Here is a 20,226-nt window from a genome sequence, read left to right on the forward strand (position 1 = left end):
TCTAAAGAGAAACAAAGTTGTCATGTTTATGCGGTTGCCAGAAACTACTCCCTTCTGGTTTATTCAAGGAGTTCCTAGTGGCCTCTGAGTTAGCTGGCATACAAAGTAATTAAGTTTAATGTACTCGATAGAGGCATAACTGACCTCAGTCCTATGCCACAACTATAGTGTATATTATTCCAATGCGCAGAGCCTATAAGGGAAATAAGAACTACACTACAAAAGGGAATTGTGGTAGAGATTCCACATCCGAGAAAAATATTGGCTCTGCTTCTGGCATTGGAGCTGGTATCAAGACTCTAGCTTGGGTTAAGTTGCACAGTCTGAATCTGGGACAAATCCACCAGCGGTAACTTAACTAGAGGCTGCCTCTGATCCGTTAGGCCCAGAATCGCACTAGAGGGATCTGAAGAAGTACCACAGATTTTATATAGGGCCATTTTCAGCTGTTGTGGCTTCACCGATAGCCCGCGGAAGTCGGGGCACCTTGAAGCAGAACCTGGGGAATTACTTTGTGGCCTAGAGGTACTAGAGGATGTTGTGCGAGTGGCAGGTTGAAGGAGAGCAGTGATTGGATTTATAGTGTTGTTTGGACTTCTTTGACTTACCTGAGCTTTGTGACTTCAACGATGATCAGTTGCGAGATCAGCCTCACAGCTGTAGATTAACTGAACTCTGAACTTCGACTGACACTGGACCTTCTTTGACTTCCTTTCAAATACCAGAACATCAAGGTTGGCTTTGTGGTCGCAGATGGCTGTTTGGTTCATTTTTGCACAGCAGTCACATGATGCTTGGAGCTGAGACACCAGATGGAGACTTTGTGGGTATCTGTTACATTTGGCAGTTGCAGCCCTGCTCCGTTTGAACCGTGTGAGCTTCTGAGGGGACATATCACTAGCACACTGGAAACATTTAGGGATTAGAAATTCTGTCAGGTTGACAGGATTCAACAGTGCTCTCGATTCGCGTCGGAAGGCGCTTACAGAAAGGAACTTATATCAGTGTGTGGAGGTGGCACAAATATAGTGGCACAGGTGTCACATCCAAGGCAGGACAGATCTGATGAAGAGCCATACAACGTCAACTCTTTGCACCCAAGGGAAGAATTGCTATCGAATATTTTACAGGCCCAGTTTGGTGCCTGAGGGTATTCATAAGGTGAAAAATCAGTCTTTATCAGAATTAAAGTCTCAGCAATTTTGGTGATTCAATATTTAGAATTTTAAGATTTTTTCAGGCAAGATGGAGGCATGGTTCATTATATACTTTTTGAGTACAAAAGAACATGCATACGGAGCAGTCATTCTGATATTAACAAGCATGGCATAACAAAGAAAGCATATAGTGGGAGCAGCAATGTCTAATGTCGATTGGGAAAAACAAAAGCATAATAGGCAGATTCCAAGAAATGTGTTGGTGTCTCACACCAGACTATGATTAAAAAAAATAGAAGGGTATGACAGTAGGGTGGGCTACTTTAATAATATAGGTTCAGAAATCGCCAGAAGGGAGATCGAGACAGCTATCAAAACCAACTGTAAGCAAGTTGGCTTCTGTCTCTTGCACTGTCTGGGCTGTTTGTCTCAAAGGTGCAAGACTGTGTACTGGCTCTGGGTGCACCTTTGAGGTTACCTTGGTGGGAGGAGGCAGGCCTCTCTTGCAAGATCAGATGCTAATCCAATAAGGTTTCCCATTGGTAGAGGCAGCTGGGGCTCCAGTATGGGGGCAGGCATAGAGCAACTGGCAACACTATCCGAGGGTTCTAAATACCTGGAGGTCGTAGTGGGGACTGATTGTCATGAAGATCTTAACCACCATTGTATGATGTTTTTACAGGGGATAAGATATGTACAGTTTTCCTGCATCAACCAGGTGGTGTTGGGACATTAAAAGCTATCACTGTGTACAAACACTTATTGGATTTATGAAATGTTTTATCATTAAAGTCAACTATTCTTTGACATATACATTGATTTAATATAAGTTGGAGTACCGGAACTCTGCTGACCTTCAGCATCTCTGTATATTACACAAAAAGAAATTAAACATAGATAATGCATGACATAATACTCTGCCAGTTTCAAAAGCAAGGGAAAGGGCAAACAAATCAGCGGCGGTTAGAGTTAATTTGCAATAAGTTAGCCAGTGGAGACTGGAAACAGTGGCAGAACAAATGTATGAAAGAAAAGTTTTTATTATATATATTTTATCGGTAAATGTGTGTAAACAGTTCTCTTTATAATTCATTATATTCCAAAAAGATCCATATATTACCAAATAATATATTTGATATTTTGTCTGAATTAACTTTACAGAATAAAACATATGTACAACCAACAAAAACTTCTGAGAGCAGCAGTTTTGAACATGCACTTTTCTGTTATGCATTGTCTACAATCCAGCATTAGGAGGAATTTAGGAGCGTAATGTAAATATGTTTAACTTGAGTTCAGCGACTTCCTATGTAGTTATTGCAAGTTGATGATGAAAGGGTCACTTTAGAAAAGTGGAGCAGGGGACCCAATCTTAAAATAAGCAAACTTAATTATAGAGCAATAAGGACGCAACATGTGGTGAAGTGTAAAACAGTAATGTACCCTAGTAGAAACTGAAACCTTCAATAAAATATAAAACAGGACATTTCTCAATATTATCTTTTTACAGCACTATCCGTAATTGATTCTTCCTGCATCCATTTTGGAAAGAAGAAATACTAAAGGGTAACAACTCGGACCCATCTTCCAATCCATAAGTACCTGGGAAATGCCACTCCATTGGGTAGCACTTGTAAGCCAAGAAAACACTTCCGGGGGAAATGTTTATATGTGACATGAATTTCCTGGTCTCATTTGCCACCAATATCGACAGCCAAACAACATTACAAGAATGCATGCATGCTGAACATTCACATTTGAAGGTTGTAATTCCTTGAAAGGCTTGATACATCTTCTAAAAGGATGTTCTTTTCCTGCTTTTCATTGAGGACATCGAACAGCTCCTCAACCTCACACTTTTCATCAATACTAAGCATCGTCAAAATCATCTGCAATTAAAATATAACATTTTTCAGTTAATTGTGCAGAAAAGATGCAAGAGTTTCTAGTGAGTGCTAATTCTATGCATACTCAACATGCTTTAAACACAATCCAACCACAGTTGAACAGTCTTGTTTTAAAGATGGGCTGCAGAAAATTATTTTGAAATAACTGAAATACCAATCTACATGATCACAAAAGCTCTTCCTTGTTTTACCTTTTGGTGGGTTTTTAAGAGCACTTTATTTTGTAAAGTATAAACTTGTCCCAATAAGCTTTCAAGAGTATATAGAGATAAACAATTTGAATAGAGATACATTAATAGAAGTAAAAAATAGGTAGAAGCATTACACAATTTAAAATGTTTCTTGAGCTAAACAGATTTTCTGAACAAGCAAATGGGTAAAACAATTTAAAGAGACTTACATTATTACAAAGTAGCACTAGGTTTGAAAACGTTTTTGGATAAAGGGCAAGGTACATTATATTTATTTTATGGATATGATAAATATACGTAAGTAAATCACTACTATCACACAGGGCTGATTCACAAAAGTAAATATACATGTCTACATTTACAACTACACCTAGATGTAACTCTACAAATCGTTTGCTATTCCACAATTCTGCGTGGAGATTTACACCTAGGTATAGACTTGCATGCCTACACCCCCTCAAATCAGGGGGTAGAGTATCTTAAAAGTGAATTTACAGTTTATTCTTCTTAAATTATATATATATATATATATATATATATATATATATATATATATATATATATATATATATACCTACTGGCGGTCGCCAGTAGGTAGTTATAGTTAGGACCCTGTTTCCATAGGAAATCCGCAACATTCTATTTTGAATAACTTTGGCACCGGTCGACGAATCCTCGCGAATTTTTCAAAATAGGTGGGGCGCTACGCTCCGCTCCTACCCTGAAAGTCTCGGGGGGATTCGTCAAGCGGGGGCTGAGATAAAAGGGGGGTCCCAAAACGCGTTTTTACCATGCATTTTTCCATAGGACCTTTAGACACAGCTACAGCCCGAACGGCTGAACAGAATTACTTGAAATTTGGCAGAGAGCTAGTCCTCAGGTCAAGGAAGTGCCTTTTGTAGGTTTGGTGTAAATCTGTTCAGTAGATTCTGAGAAAATAGCCTTTAAATCAATATATATATCTGAGCCAGCTTACGGTGCGCTTACGGTGCGCTTACCGTACGCGTACGGTGGCGAGCGCGATTCTGATTGGCTCTTAGATCTTAGTAAACATTCGAATCGGTCGAAACCAGGAAGCGGCGGCCGCCATTTTCTCTCTCGCTCTCTGAGTTGGGCAGCAAAAACGAAGCCAAAAAATGGCTAAAGAGGCAGTTTCGTCACATCCTAACCACCCAGCATTGATATAGGGGTCCCCAAACAACCCTCAAGCCCAAAAAAAAAAATTTTTTTTTTTCGGAAATTCGCCGATTACGCTTACCGTACGCGTACGGTAAAAATTATAAAAAAAAAAATTAGCCACATTCTCCCCACCCCGTGTGCAAATGGTGCCCGAAGGGCACCATTTGTGCATGGCATATTACACATATCAAATTAACAAAGAATACATTTCAAAAAGATGCGCATAATATGTCCCCCATGTGCGCACGGTGCCACCCCGTGTGCAAATGGTGCCCAAAGGGCACCATTTGTGCATGGCATATAACAACAATAAAATTAACAAAGAATACATTTCAAAAAGATGCGCATAATATATCCCCCATGTGCGCACGGTGCGCGAAGCGCATCGTGCGTACATGGCCCATCCCGCATAACGCGCACCGCGTGACCACCGTGTGTGCACGGCACTAACTGCGTAAAGTGCGCGCACGGTGCGCGAAGCGCACCGTGCGCGCACGGAACAAACTGCGTTAACTGGGCGCGCAACGCCACGAATGGCGTAAAGTAACTTAGCATTTAAAAAACCGTACAAATTCACTGAAAAAACCATAGGTTTCACACACGTTATAGTTAGGAATTAGCATTTAAAAAACCTTGCAAATTCACTGAAAAAACCATAGGTTTCACACATGTTATAGTTAGCTGGACATTTTACTGATAAAAAACCAATGAAATTCCCCCGTTATAGTTAGTGCAGGCAACTATAACTCACGCGACCGCAATCTTCTGCTGATGACATATGTGTCTTTATGAAAAAAAAATATTTGTAATATATGTATAGCTAAAAATTAATGGAAGAAGACATGGGCAAATAAGTGTCTAAATACAGTATTAGCATCAGCAGAGGATTGCGGTCGCGTGAGTTATAGTTGCCTGCACTAACTATAACGGGGGAATTTCATTGGTTTTTTATCAGTAAAATGTCCAGCTAACTAGAACATGTGTGAAACCTATGGTTTTTTCAGTGATATATATATATATATATATATATATATATATATATATATTACCTACTGGCGGTCGCCAGTAGGTAGTTATAGTTAGGACCACGTTTCCATAGGAAATCCGCAACATTCTATTTGGAATAACTTTTGCGCCGGTCGACGAATCCTCGCGAAATTTTCAAAATAGGTGGGGCGCTCCGCTCCTTCCCTGAAAGTCTCGGGGGGATTCATCAAGCGGGGGCTGAGAAAAAAGGGGGGTCCCAAAACGCGTTTTCCCCATGCATTTTTCCATAGGACCTTTAGACACAGCTACAGCCCGAACGGCTGAACAGAGTTACTTGAAATTTGGCAGAGAGGTAGTCCTCAGATAAAGGAAGTGCCTTTTGTAGGTCTGGTGTAAATCTGTTCAGTAGTTTCTGAGAAAATAGCATTTAAATCAATATATATATCTGAGCCAGCTTACGGTGCGCTTACCGTGCGCTTACCGTACGCGTACGGTGCCGTGCGCGAGCGTGATTCTGATTGGCTGTTAGATCTTAGTAAACATTCGAATCGTTCGAAACCAGGAAGCGGCGGCCGCCATTTTCTCTCTCGCACTCTGAGGGGGGGGGGGGGGGGGGGGGGGGGGAGTAAAAACAAAGGGAAAAAACATGTAAAGAGAGCGGTTTGACAAGTCCTAAACACTTAGCCTTTGTGATTGTGTCCCCCATGAACCCCCAAGGCCAAAAATTCATTTTTAATTTTTTCTGAAAAATTGCCGATTACGCTTACCGTACGCGTACGGTCAAAAAAAAAAAAAAATTATCCACAATCTCCCCACCCCGTGCACCATTTGTGCATGGTTAATACATAATAGCATTACAAAAAATAAAATGTCAAAGCTCACCTTTCACCACGAAGCGCATAATATGTCCTCCATATGCGCACGGTGCGCGAAGCGCATCGTGCGTACATGGCCCATCCAGCGTAACGTGGGCACGCGGTGCGCGTAGCGCACCGCGTGCCCACCGTGCGTGCACGCCACTAACTGCGTAAAGTGGGAGCGCGGTGCGCGAAGCGCACCGCGTGCTCACTGTGCGCGCACGGAATGAACTGCGTTAAGTGGGCGCGCACACCACGAATGGCGTAAAGTAACTTAGCATTTAAAAAACCGTACAAATTCATTGAAAAAACCATAGGTTTCACACACGTTATAGTTAGGAATTAGCATTTAAAAAACCTTGCAAATTCAGTGAAAAAACCATAGGTTTCACACATGTTATAGTTAGCTGGACATTTTACTGATAAAAAACCAATGAAATTCCCCCGTTATAGTTAGTGCAGGCAACTATAACTCACGCGACCGCAATCCTCTGCTGATGACATATGTGTCTTTATGAAAAAAAAATATTTGTAATATATGTATAGCTAAAATTTAATGGAAGAAGACATGGGCAAATAAGTGTCTAAATACAGTATTAGCATCAGCAGAGGATTGCGGTCGCGTGAGTTATAGTTGCCTGCACTAACTATAACGGGGGAATTTCATTGGTTTTTTATCAGTAAAATGTCCAGCTAACTATAACATGTGTGAAACCTATGGTTTTTTCACTGAATATATAATATATATATATATATATATATATATATATATATATAGTTAAATGTGCATTAAGGATAATTTACTTACCTGTAATCCAAGTTCTTCATCAAAGTCATAAGCACTGAATAGTCCCGCCCACGCGCGGGGACCCCAGAGCACATATCAAATTCAATGGGAAGAGGTGTGGCGCCGCGGCCAGGGCGACTGACTCCGGAATCTGGGGATCACGGTTCGATCCCTGGTGCGGGAGGCAGATTAGCCCAGCACCATGTGACTCTGGACAATAGCTTGCTTAATCTTCCCGACGGCCCCCAGCGCCTAGAGACCCTTACGGGTGATTGTTCACGCTTTACAAATGTGGATTAATATTATTATAATGTATACATATGTTTAAAACTTTTTTTTTTAAAGTACCCTAAAACCTACATATATATAGATATCCTCTTTTTAACATAATATTCTTTTAGGATTTATTCTCTTTTTTAGTATTGCACATCCAATCACGGCTGTGACTTGGGATAGTGTAAGCACTTGTAGTTTATGCACTAGCACAATGCACTTTTTTCATAGGTAAAATCTCATGGCCCATTTGGGCAGGACGTTCATGTATATTTTTGCAAAGCAATATTTTTGTCATAACCATTTTGCTGTAACTAATATGAATCGGTATTTTATATTGATTTTAGTTACGTGCAAGAGAGCTTCATATAGTGACCAATTTTAATTTTGGCGGAAAGATTAGCATCGCAATTTTGCTGCTAATTTTTAGGTCATTTATATTGGTTTTATATGAATTTTTAGCTCTGTTTTTAGCATTTATATCATATTTTATTTATGCTATAGTTCTTTAAATATTTAATTATGTATAAATATTTATTGATTTTTGCGTTATTTGCATTATGATACTCATCACAGTACTGTAATGCATTATTATGCTGACAACAATGTCTTTAATTGGTTGTCTATGTCTATGATTACCTATGAATGTGTTATCACGTGTTTTGAGCCCTAGCACTTTAAATAGCTGAAAAAACTCTCCATTGCCGTATCATGTGATCAAGGCCTCTGCGAGGCTGAAACATGTAATGGCGGTGGTGCAGGGTATCTGTCAATAAAATCTTAATGCACCGATACCTGGGTCTGCCTTCGTCCTTTCAGGAAATTGTGGCGGCGAAGTATTGTGGAGATATATATATATATATATACATATATACACACACACACACACACACACACACACACACAGCCTAAAGAAATACATATATTTGTGTGTGTGTATAAATATATACACACACACAGCCTAAATAGAGACTAATTGAGCCTAAAAATGTCCAAATTATATTGAGTTTTTCATTTAAAATTAGCCATACACATTTACCATTTCTGCGACATAGAAAATGAAACTTAAAAGTATAAAACATAGCCTTTATTTGAAAGAAAAAGGCAAAGGAATGGAAGGCATTGTTAGCCAATAGGCTGCTGCACTGAAAACCACAACAGAGAAAAACTGTCACCGTGACTTTAAGACCTCCTTAATCCCATCATGCCCCTTTTTTACAGTGACAAGAAATATTCAGTGAATAACCTATATCACAGCTGCTGTGTTAAGTATTCATTCGGGACGATGGAGGGCTGCTTATGACTTTGTTGAGCATTCCCCTGGAAGAGAACTAGGATTACAGGAAACTTATCTTTCTATTTCAGGGAATACTCATCAATAGTCATACGCACTAAATAGAATAGCTAGCCCATCCCAACCCCCTGCAGACCAATGCAAGACAATTACTAGCAGCGAAGAAGAGAATCATCCAAAAAGGTTTCTTTGTGACGCCTTCCCTACTTGAGCATCTGCCTGAGAGTTTAGACAATAGTGGTGAGAAAATGTATGTATCGAATGCTATGTTGCACCTTACAAATCTCTGCGATGGGCCAATTTCTGAGTACAGCAGCAGTGGCTGCCTTACCCCTTGTAGAATGACCCAATGGTCTAAAAGGAAGGCGCTTATTGGCTAACTGGAAAGCGAGAAGTATGCAAGAGACTATCCACATAAAGATCGACTGTTTGGAAGAAGCTAAACCAGTGCGCATCAGACCATAGTTAATAAACAAGTGGTCAATTAGTCTGATCTTTATTCTGTTGAATTAAAACTTAAGAACTCTCCTAAGAACTAAAGAATGTAAAGATATTTCTGGTGGTGTGGAAGGGTTGGGGAAAAACATTGGAAGAGTAGTGGTCAAATTGATATGGAAATCAGAGATGACCTTTGGCAGAAAACTAGGATGTGTTCTCATGACCACACTATTTGCATGAAAAACCAGATAAGGTTCTTTAGCACAAAGAGCCTGATGTCGCTGACTCTGCGTGCTAAAGTGATAGCAACTAGGAAAGAGATCTTCTAAGTAAAATGTTGTAAAGAAGCTTTGTGTATGGGTTCAAAAGGGGGACCCCTTAGATTTGAGAGGACAACATTAAGCTCGCATGAGGGACCTAACAGGAAGTTAGACCTTTTTCAAACCTTTTAAGAAGTCTTTGACTAAAGGCATCTGAAAAAAAGAACCCTGTGTGGAAGACTTTCTGTAGGCAGTATGGCCGCAAGGTGTGCCTTTATGGATGTAAACTGCAGACCAAACTTCCCTGTGTGCAACAAATAAGGTAAGGTTACATTTGCTTGACCTAGGATAGATTGATGAACATCCTGCGCACACCATAAATAGAAATGCTTCTATTTGAAAGTGTTCGATTTCCTGGTGGAAGGCCTTCTAGACTCTTTCAAGATGACCACACAGTCTTGGGAAAGACCAAAATGTCCATACTGCAAGAATTCAGGAGCCATGCCATCAAGCTCAGAGACAGAAGGTTGGGGTGGAAGATCCTCCCTTCTAGCTTCGAGAGGAGATCTGGTCTGCAAGGCAACTTCCTAGGCAGTCTTTCTGTAGGTGAAGAAGATCTGGATACCACCAGTGGCGAGGCCACCCTGGAGCGATCAGGATCATCCTGGTCTTGGCTCTGTAAAATTTGATGATGACCATTGGGATCAGGGTTATGGGAGGAAATGTGTATGGAAAAGTTCTGACCAGCTGATCAAAAGTGCATTCCCTTTGGATCCTGGTTGGGAGAACCTGGATGCAAAGTTGTGGCATTTTGCGTTAGTTTAGTCTGCAAACAGGTTTATTTGTGGCGTTCCCCATTGCTGAAAAATGTCTTGAGTGACTTCTTCATTTAGTATCCAGTCATGAGCTTCAGTCTGCTTGAACGTTTAGTGCACCTGGTAGGTGGATTGCTGAGATGGTCAGGTCTCTGGCAAGTAATCAGTTCCATATGGCTTGTGCATCCAGAGACTAGCGGCGTGACCAGGTTCCTCCCTGCTTGTTGAAATAGTGCATTGTGGTCCCAGTGTCTGTACCAGGAGGGAGCGTGTCTGAATGGAGGCGTAAAAGGACTTGAGTGTGAGATGTACTGCCCTCAGTTCCAGCATGTTGATATGGTACAGTTTCTCCTTGTCCGACCACAGGCCTTGAACTTGTAGAGAACCCAAGTGGGCTCCCCAACCCTGGAGGGAAGTGCCCGTAAAAAGCGTCTGTGTGGAAAGTTCCTGGTAAAAAGGAACTCCTATTGTGAGATGACTACTCTTCATCCACCACTGGAACAATTTCTTGGCTATTTGTGGAGGACCACTCTGTCTTCCTAGAGGCCCGATAACCGAGACCATTGATCTTACAGTGTTTGCTAGAGAGGTTGCATGTGCAGCCTAGCATTGGGAACAATGTAGATGCAAGAAACAATGTAGATGCAAGATGCCAGGGAACCCAGAAGATGCATAGTGAGTGTGGAGGAGAATGACACATTTGTCGTTGATTGAGGATAATCTAGCCTACAAAGCATATAGTCTAGCATTTCTTGTATCCAGGATTGCACCCAGGTAATGTATTGTTCGCTTAGGAATTAGTATAGATTTTTTTGTTTGACTTGTAGGCCTAGCTGTTGCAAAGCTTGTATGCAGATCTGCAGATAATCCTGAGTGAGAAGAGAAGAACTTTTGATGTCAGTCATCTAAATATGGGTAGACTAAGATTTTTTTCCTCCGCAGGTCTGCGTCTACCACCTCCGTGAACTTGGAGAATGTGTGAGGTGCTGACTTGAGTCGGAAGGGCAGGACCTTGTATTGGTAGTGCGTGGATGCCACTTTGAAGCGTAGGAACTTTTGGTGCTTCTTGATGATGGGAATGTAGAATTAGGCATCCTGAAGATCGACTGTGCATATCCAGCCCCCTTGGTAGAGCTGGGGAAAGAACTGGTGAAGAGCAAGCATCCTGAACTTTCCCTTCCGGATACACTTTTTCAAAAGTCATGCATCTGGAATGGGTATATACTACAGAGTTTAACCTTTTTCTGAACCAGAAAATAGCATGAGTAAATGCCTAGCCCTTTTTGGGAGTCTGGAACTTCTTCAATGGCTTCTCTCTGGAGCAGTCTTATTTAGCAAGACCTGTTGATAGGCTATTTTCCTTGGTGGAACGGCAGGAGGAGTGGTTTTGAAACTGATGGAGTAGACACTATGCACAATATTTTAGACACTCCTTCAGATGTGCAATAATACCACCCCCCCCCCCCCCCCCCCCTTCACCAGAGTGGGACACGGAGAAAGGGGAAGCGAGTGCTCATTGCTTTGCTGGTGTTTTTGTGGTGGAAGACGATGGACGAGGAGCTCCTTTTCTCGAGCAGGTCTGCGGGAATGGTAATGTGACCTTCCTTGATCTTGTTGGTGAGTGACAAGTGAGGGCTTTGAACCCTCTGCTGATAGGAGCGGCAGTCGTAGGGACAGAATCTGCAGTGGAATTTCATTTCTCAAGGCCCACTGCTTTGAGTGTGTCCAGGTCTGTTTTCATCTATGCCATCTTGTTATCTGCAGGTTTGCCGAATTATGAGTTGCCGGAATATGGCAAATTTAGAATATGGGGTTGGGCCTCAGACTTGAGACCTGTAAGGCGTAACCAGGAAGATCGTTGTGCGCAGATGCACTGGGAGTATCCATGGGCTGCAAAATCAGAGGGATTAGCAGCTGCACTAATGACTTGATTGACCACCCTCTTCAGAATACATGGTAGTGGAGTACCTACAGATGTTGGAGTGAGGAATGTGTGTAATGGTGGTTTCAACAAGCCTGGTACTATAGGCAGAAGATGTCTCTGTGATGAAGAGTTTCAAATATGACTGATGCCGACACGTCCGGTGCAGGTATAGCAATGTTAAGTTTTGTTGCCCTTCTGATTAAAACATCATTAAATGTAACAAGGTCCTACACAGATGAAATCCTTGCCAGAGGAGAGTCGGATGAGGTTGGTGAGTAGTGAGTAATCCCTCACTGAAGACTAGGAAGTAGCGGCGGACCATGAAGGAGATCTGTGCCTGACATGAGATCCTCGAGAAGTGGATTGTGCCTGCTGTGGGGAGTTCTAGATCTTGATCTTTGAGTTTGTGGTGACAATGATCTTCTCCTTTGTGGAGATTGAAATCTTTGGGGGGATATTGCTGGAGGCAATGGAGATTAAGCCTTAGGAGAGAATATACATGGAGGAGTACTCCTCGGGGAAGGTGTATGCTTAGAGCCCCTGGATGGAGAGTATATGTTTGAGAGTAGTCCAAAGCTGGGCTCCGAGGAGGAACACGCCCACCTTATACACTCTGCAACATTGTGAGAAAGGTTGATGGACTTTTGTAGGGATGTATGCAAAATACTGATGTCTGCAGAGGAAGACTAACTTCTTGGTGTCAATCTCCCTGTCCACAACCTCCATATTTTCGACGTCTATCTCCTTCTCGATGTTGATCGAGATTTGTCCTGCTGAGAGTGCTTTGATGTCTACGGATGCCTTGCTTTCTCTAGTGATGACGTCAACTGGTGGGGTGTCGCCAAATGTATTGACATTGCCTCTGGGGACTTCGATGGATTCTTCGACGTCCATCTTATTGACACTGAGCTGGTCGACAGCGCCTTAATCATCGTCAGCTTTGATGTCGGGGAATGCGGCCTTGTTGTCTACTTTATCTGAGTCTGCAGGGCTGTCGGCCTTCGCCTCAACAGCGAACCATTCATCATAGAACGCTTCGACGTCGATGGATGTCTATCTGGCCCTTTTGAGGTCAATCGTGATGCCGACAGTGAGCACACAGGAATCTGTCTCAATGGTGATCTCCTATCTGGCGAAGGAGAGCGGCTGTTGGAAGGCTGGCTCAGTATATGGTGCACACTTATTTAAGTAGCTGGGAGAGCAGCCTTTCGGCTTATAGTGAAGGAGTGTTTAGCAGCTTGTTTTACCAGTTTAATCACTAGTGTAAGTTAAATGAAAAAGAACCACACGGTGTTTCAAAATACATTTTATTACACAACACTCACTAACACATTGGTACATCTCCGACCCGGAGATAACAACATAATAAACAATCAGGTAAGTAGCACAAAATTGAGTGGTCTCCAGGGGGAGACCAAACCATATATTGAGAAAGTGGAATGCAAACTGCAAAGGAGGACAGGACTAGGCCCAGAAGACCCAGAGGAGCTGGGGACCCATGGAACCACCCAAGGTAAGTGCCCAGGAACCCAATGCAGTTTGTGTGCAGAGTGGAAACACAGCCGCGTGACCAATGGAAATGAATGGAGAAGTGGCGGTTGCAGTTTTGAAGGAGCCTTCCCAGAGGATCCAGAAGAATTGCCTTGGAGGATGGAAGGTTGGAAAGCCACCCCACCCGTGGATGCCCCGGGAACCAGGTTACCTACACCAGGGAAGCCAGGTGCATACGGGTGAAGAGACGACAATGGAATACTTAGAAGAAAATGCCTCTGGAGAAGATCAGGAAGGAATCCCGTGGAATCCAAGGGTGGATTCCTGAAGTAAAAGACCTCAAGCAGAGAGGACAGAGTCTATGCCACTCGGACGTGATCAGGAGGTAAGAAGACACAATGCCCACCGATGCCAGGAGGTTCAGAAGAGTCAACGGTGACCATGTCACTGCAGTTGTGAGGACCAGGCGACGCTGAGGAAGTGCACGAGCAGTTCCAAATCATATGTCGGTGACTAGAAGGTCGGTGTCCGGCGGGAGCACCAACAAGCCTTGGTAGCCGCAATTGGTGTGAAAAACAAAGAAGGAGCAACGTTGGGACCAGCAAGGTCCAAATGTACTCACCAACATCTCAGTGGTCAGAGCAGCTCCCGAGCAAGCAGGAGAGCCCACTGAAGGAGGAGAAGACCCTCAAGAGGACCCACAGGCTGAAGGCACAGGAGTTGGAGAGGACCTTGTGCAGCTCACCAAAGATGAACGCCCACGGTGCAGAGGATGCGGTGAGGACGCTGATCTTGGCAAAAAGAGATGCTGGAGGCTGGAGCTTCTTGTAGCCTGAAGATCTCTGGAGTGCAGAGTCAACAAGCCTTGGCAACGACAAGTCGAAGTGGTGAACAGGGTTCCGGTCCCAGCTGTTCCAATGAGGGATAATGGCCTCACAATTGTCGAGAGGACAGGTCAGGCCTCGAGGGAGTCGGAGAGCCCCCACCTGTGTTGCTGAGCCTTTCGAAGTCCGTGAGATGTCTGGAGCAGCAGACCCGTCAGCTTCGTTGCAGTGCCTGCACATGCAGGAGAGTGACTCCTTCACTCCAAGGGAGATTACTTCGGGTGTCCTTGATACCCACAGGTCTGCTGAAAATCCTGCAAGAAGCACAGACACAGATGACGAAGAAGACTTGCAGAACAGCGATACCAGGAGCAGCAGGAGTCTTGCGTGATGCAGTCTCAGTTCCAGGCTTCGAAACAGAGACTTTATCAAGGAAAGCAAAGTTCAAGTGTTCAGAGGGTCGAAGAGTGACATGGTTTCAGGCTGGAGTCTAGTCCCACGACAAATACGAGGACCCACCTACAGGTAAGCCCTTAAATATCCTAGGAAAGGAGTTAGGACGACTCAAGGGTCCCTCCCAGAGGAGGGGCTGGATAGAGGGGAGGATACTCCCATGTCTTTTGCCGAGGGATCCTTTAACTAGCTCAAACCGGAATATGCAAGGAGGGGACCAAATGTGCCCTTCAAAGCAGTCTGGTGACTCTGGCAAGCACCCCCAGCCCAATTCACTACGTCCTGTCTGGGAGGTGGCATTGGTAATAGAGTTGGAGCTATGATTCCAACATGTTTGACACCAAACATGCCCAGGTTCGGCACAGCCACTATATAGTTAGCCACATCGCGCAATGACGGATGGGCACTATATGTATCAAAATGGCTGGCCGCACTTACAGAGCCTGACTCATGCATTTTTGGAGGTGTCCCACTCATGCAGGGGCACCTGCACACCTATTACCTAGCACCCTGCCATTAAGATTGAAATGCCTGCCTTAGGGGTGACATAGGTTTTAAGCGTAGTGACCTCAGGTATAAGAAAACGTATATTTGTCGTAAGTGGTGCTATTATCAGTTTACACAGGCAGGCCTGTAGTCACAGTTTGAGTGGTCTCTCATGGGTGGCACAATACAAGCTGCAGCCCATGGGAGACCCTTGGTGTACCTATACCATGGGTACCCCAGTACCATACACTAAGGGTTTATAGGGGTATACCAGTAGCCAATTGTGGAGGTACTGAAGTACTTTCCATATTTAAATTTAGGGAAGAAGCACAGTGACTGGGACCCCGGTTAGCAGGATCACATTCCGACTAGTCACAAACACACTGACAGTAGGAAAAAAGTGGGGGTACCCATGCTAGAAGGATACTACCTTCCTACAAAGGGTGACTGAGTGGGTGTCTGAATCGCTGTAAGAGTGAGCAAATTGGTGTGTAAGTGGCTGTATAGGTGAATGACTGAGTGGGTGTGTAAGTGGCTGTATTGGAGAGTGAGTGTTAATGGCTGTATGGGTGAGTACGCAGATGTGCGAATGCTTTTATGGATGTGTGAATGGGTATGTAAGTGATTGTGCGGGTGTGTTGAGAGGCTGAGTGTGTGTGTGAGTGACTTTGTAGGTAAATAAGTGGGTGTGAGTAGCTGTATGGGTGAGCGTGTGGTTATGTGATTGGCTGTATGGGTGAGTGACTGGTTGTATAAGTGGCTGAATGGGTGAGTGAATGGTTGTGTGAATGACTGTACGAGTGAGTGGGTCTAAGGAAGAGTGAATGGGTGTGTGAGTACTAGTATAGGTCTGTGAATGGGTATTTGAGTGGTTGTGCAGGTGTAGGTTGTATGGGGGTGTGAATAGGTTTGTGAGTGGTCCTGTGGATGATGTCATCAGTGATGTCACTAGTGAAATCACTGACCATGTCATGAGTGATGTAATATGTGAGGTCATAAGCGGTGCAATGCAGGGGTGTAACTTATAGTTAGCTCAGGTAACTATAACTGCCGAATTTCACAGATTTTGTAAGAGTGAAATCTGAGCCCAATTATAAAGTTCCTGTAACATTGGTTTTTTCAGTGAATTTCTAAGGTTTGTTCAATTCTATTTGCTAAGTATAACACTGTAACCCTTGATTTTTTCAGTGAATTTCTAAGGTTTACAACATTTGATTCCTAACTATAATGCCCCTGTAATCTTTGTTTTTTTAAGTGAGTTTCTATGTTTTTTTGAGTAGTAGTTACGTTTGGAAAGTGGTGGAGAAAGGGGGCGGGTTCTGACCAGCTTTCAGGAATCCTGCTGTATCTGACTTATTGGAGGTAACAGGAGGGCTTTTGGGCCCCCAAGAACCCTTAGCATCCAAGAGGACTTCATCCCCCAACCAGCAGTACATCAGAAGGCGCTTTTGGAGAATGGTGGAAAAAGGACACGTGGCCTCTAAAGACTTCTCAACAATTCCGAAGTGTGGGAACTTACTGGAGCTAACAGGAGGGCTTGTTGGTCGCTAAGGACACTCTAGAGCAATGGGGACTTCATCCCCCAACCAGCAGTGCGCCAAAAGGCGCACTTGCAGAGTACATAGAACCCTGAGGAGCATTCTTCGACACCATCCCCAACTTTATCGTTACCCCCAGCAATCGACTTTCACCACTACGTCCAACTCTACGACCTCAACTTTCACACCGAAAACCCCAACTCCAACGCCCTCCGGGGTACCTGAACAACATCGTCCTCACCCAACTGGTCACCAAATCCACACACAAAGCCAGACACACCCTCAACACCATTTTCACCTCCTGCAACAAAATCAAATACAGCTACACCTCAAAACTCACCTAGACTGACCACACCATCGTACACTTCATCATACCCGACACCCAGCACATCATCACCAGGTGTCAGTTCTCCTCTTAAAGCAGTTGGAGCAAGGTCACTGAAACTCAGTGGTCACAGGCCCTGACCACCTCGTAACTCGAGGCCTCAACAGACCCGACCAGGCCGTCCATAACTTAGCTGCCTAGATTACTGACCGTACCAACAGTCGTCCCACTGAAACCTACAAGACCTCCAAACAAGCCAGCTGGTACACCCCAGAAATCAGGACCACCGATCACAACTGCCACCAACTTGAGAAACGATAGCGCGCCACCAAAAGCCCTGCAAACAAGCAGCTCACAAAGCAAGCCTCAGCAACTATCACCAGCACTTTAAAGAAGCTAATAAAGCAGCCATCACCACCTGCATCGACTCTGTGGCCATCCACACAAAGGAACTCTTCAAAATAGACATACAATTATCCAACCCAACAGCCATACAGAACACCATCCACCCCTCCCATGAACTCAGCAAAACCCTTTCAGACTACTTCCACTGCAAGATACCCAACAATTTAAACCTCAAACCCGCCACACTCAACACCAACGATCTCAACCAACCAGCAAACCTCAGCCAAAAACATTACCACCTGGTCTCTGCTCACCACACTGACTGCTTCAGGCATCATGTCTTACATCCACTCCGGGGCGGCCACTGACCCCTGCCCCCACCACCTCTACAACCTTGCAACAAGCTCAAACAGAAAACAACTCACCAGCAACCTTCCCAGACAGATGGAAACATGCAGACGTCAGAGCCCTCCTAAAGAAAGCCTCCGCTGACCCCAGCGATTTCAAACATTATCGTCCAACCTCCCTACTACCCTACCCGGCCAAAGTATTTGAGAAACCCATCAACAAGCAGCTCACTGAATTCCTGAAACAAAACCACCTACGGAACGCATCAATCAGGATTCCATGCCAACCACAGCACTGACACCGCGCTGATCGCTGCCACAGATGACATCAGAACACTCCTCTACCATGGAGAAACAGTGGCCCGATTGTCCTCTACCTTTTCGTGGCGTTCGACATTGTCTCCCACAATGCCCTCTCTTACAACATCCTCATCAACAGACTCTATACCAGTGCTTTCCAAACTTTTCATGTTGGTGATACACTTTTTAGACATGCATCATTTCGCGACACGGTAATTCAGTCTAATAATTAAGTCAAGGCTCTCCACTCATAAACTGCCACTTCAAAATGCTTCATATTAATAAATAATCTACCTTACTTTTAACAAATAACTATCATTAACAGACTGAGTGGTGAATGCGTTCTCGGTTTTGTTTATGCTTGTAGAAAATGTTTTCCGTTGCCAAAAAAGCCTTGAAAATTTCATAGGTTTTCTACCAAGTAAAATGTTAATAGACAATTGAAAATATAACTTGTGGAGAAGCACTTGGCACTGTGAAATAGAAATATGCCTTGTTTTGCTGTATTCTTTGTTCAGGTTACGTGTTTCCCTTGAATTAAATTTGGTTGGTGTGAATCTGATCTCCACATTTGTTGCCCACGTAGGACTGCAGGACTCTGTTGTCAATGCGCATTTAGATAGCGGAAATGCTGATGAACAGCGAGGCATGTTTGGACTGGTAGTGGTTTTTTATGTGCAGAGTGGTTGTCTAGTGAGGCATGAGCAGGAGGAAAGAACTGCAGAACTATTGAAAAAGGCTACTTTACCCAGTGCTTTCTTAGTTCCTTGAATAATAAATTGCACATTAATGAGCCATTAGGTCTGGAGCAGCGGCAATGCCCGATATTAGGCCGTGCATTTGTTCTCACTTACCCCATTTCTAATGGCATTTGATATAAAACATGCAACGCACCACTTTCATTATTGACAAATGGCACCAGAGGATACATTGCTTTTCGAGCATGAAATACTGCTGCGTGAAAAACAGCAGAATCAATGACCTTTAAATTTCATGTCAAGTTTGACTAAAATATTGGAAATAAATGGAGGAAAACGTACAAAAAAAATAAACGCGAGTGTGAGCAGTGCTTTTTATACTTCAGACACAGCTACATGCGGAAGGGAGAACTGCAGCGAAATGCTCCTCCTTTCCCGCCTTCTGCAGGAACAGGTACTGCGTCACCAGCATGCGCAGTACCATCCTGCATGATGAATAGACGGCGTCTCGTCCCCATCCCGCGACACAGCCACACATGGTAGCCGACACAGTAAAGTGTCGCGACACAGAGTTTGGAAAGCAAGACGCCCTCAAGTGGATCGCCTCATTCTGTACAGGACGCACATAGAGTGCACCTGTAGACATCAATAGCAGCGTACCACAAAGAATGTCCCTCCGCCCAACCCTGTTCAACATCTACATGACCCCCCTCGCAGAAGTCATCAGATCCCACATACTCCACATAATCTCATACGCAGATGACACACAACTGATCCTCTCACTCACCGAGGACCCCTCCAACGCCAAATCCAAATTCCGAAATGCCATGACCAACGTAGCCAAATCAATTCGAGACAACTGCCTCAAACTCAATTCCAACAAAACCGAAGTATTGAGCTTCGGGAAGAACACCTCTGCATGGGACCACAGCTGGTGGCCTGCAGAACTCTGACCCACACCGACCGACCACGCACGCACGCAACCTCGCCATCATCCTCGACAGTCAACTGACCATAAAACATCAAGTTAATGCAGTCACCTCCTCCTGCTACGCATGATCAGCAGAATCTTCAGATGGATCCCAACCAACACCAGGAAGACAGTCACTCAGGCCAGCGTCACCAGCCACCTCGACTATGGCAACGCCTTCGACACCGGCATCTCCACCCAGCTCCTCAGAAGACTCCAGACCATACAGAATGCTGTAGCCAGCCTCATCCTGGACCTTCCCAAACGAACTCACATCACCCCCCTCTACCCCCTACATCTGGGGAGCTGTTTTCTCTGCCTGCTGCCTTCCGCTCGTGCCCCGCACCTCACCTGCAGCGGGGGGACCGGACTATGAATCC

At 44.1% G+C, this 20,226-nt stretch overlaps 1 protein-coding gene across 3 annotated transcripts in view; it reads right to left on the reverse strand.

The window, feature by feature from the left end:
• Nucleotides 1-2,181: 2,181 nt before the first annotated feature.
• Nucleotides 2,182-20,226, reverse strand: part of SPAG1 (sperm associated antigen 1) — a 1,022,992-nt gene continuing 1,004,947 nt past the window's right edge. For all 3 annotated transcript variants that reach the window (XM_085605177.1, XM_085605176.1, XM_085605178.1), the window contains one exon: nucleotides 2,182-3,046. In XM_085605177.1, the coding sequence (XP_085461303.1) occupies nucleotides 2,909-3,046 (138 nt within the window). In that variant the 3' untranslated portion in view covers nucleotides 2,182-2,908. The remainder of the gene's footprint in view (nucleotides 3,047-20,226) is intronic.

The sequence above is a fragment of the Triturus cristatus genome, chromosome 5_1 (genome assembly GCF_964204655.1).
Source record: "Triturus cristatus chromosome 5_1, aTriCri1.1, whole genome shotgun sequence".
NCBI classification, from domain to species: Eukaryota; Metazoa; Chordata; class Amphibia; order Caudata; family Salamandridae; genus Triturus; species Triturus cristatus.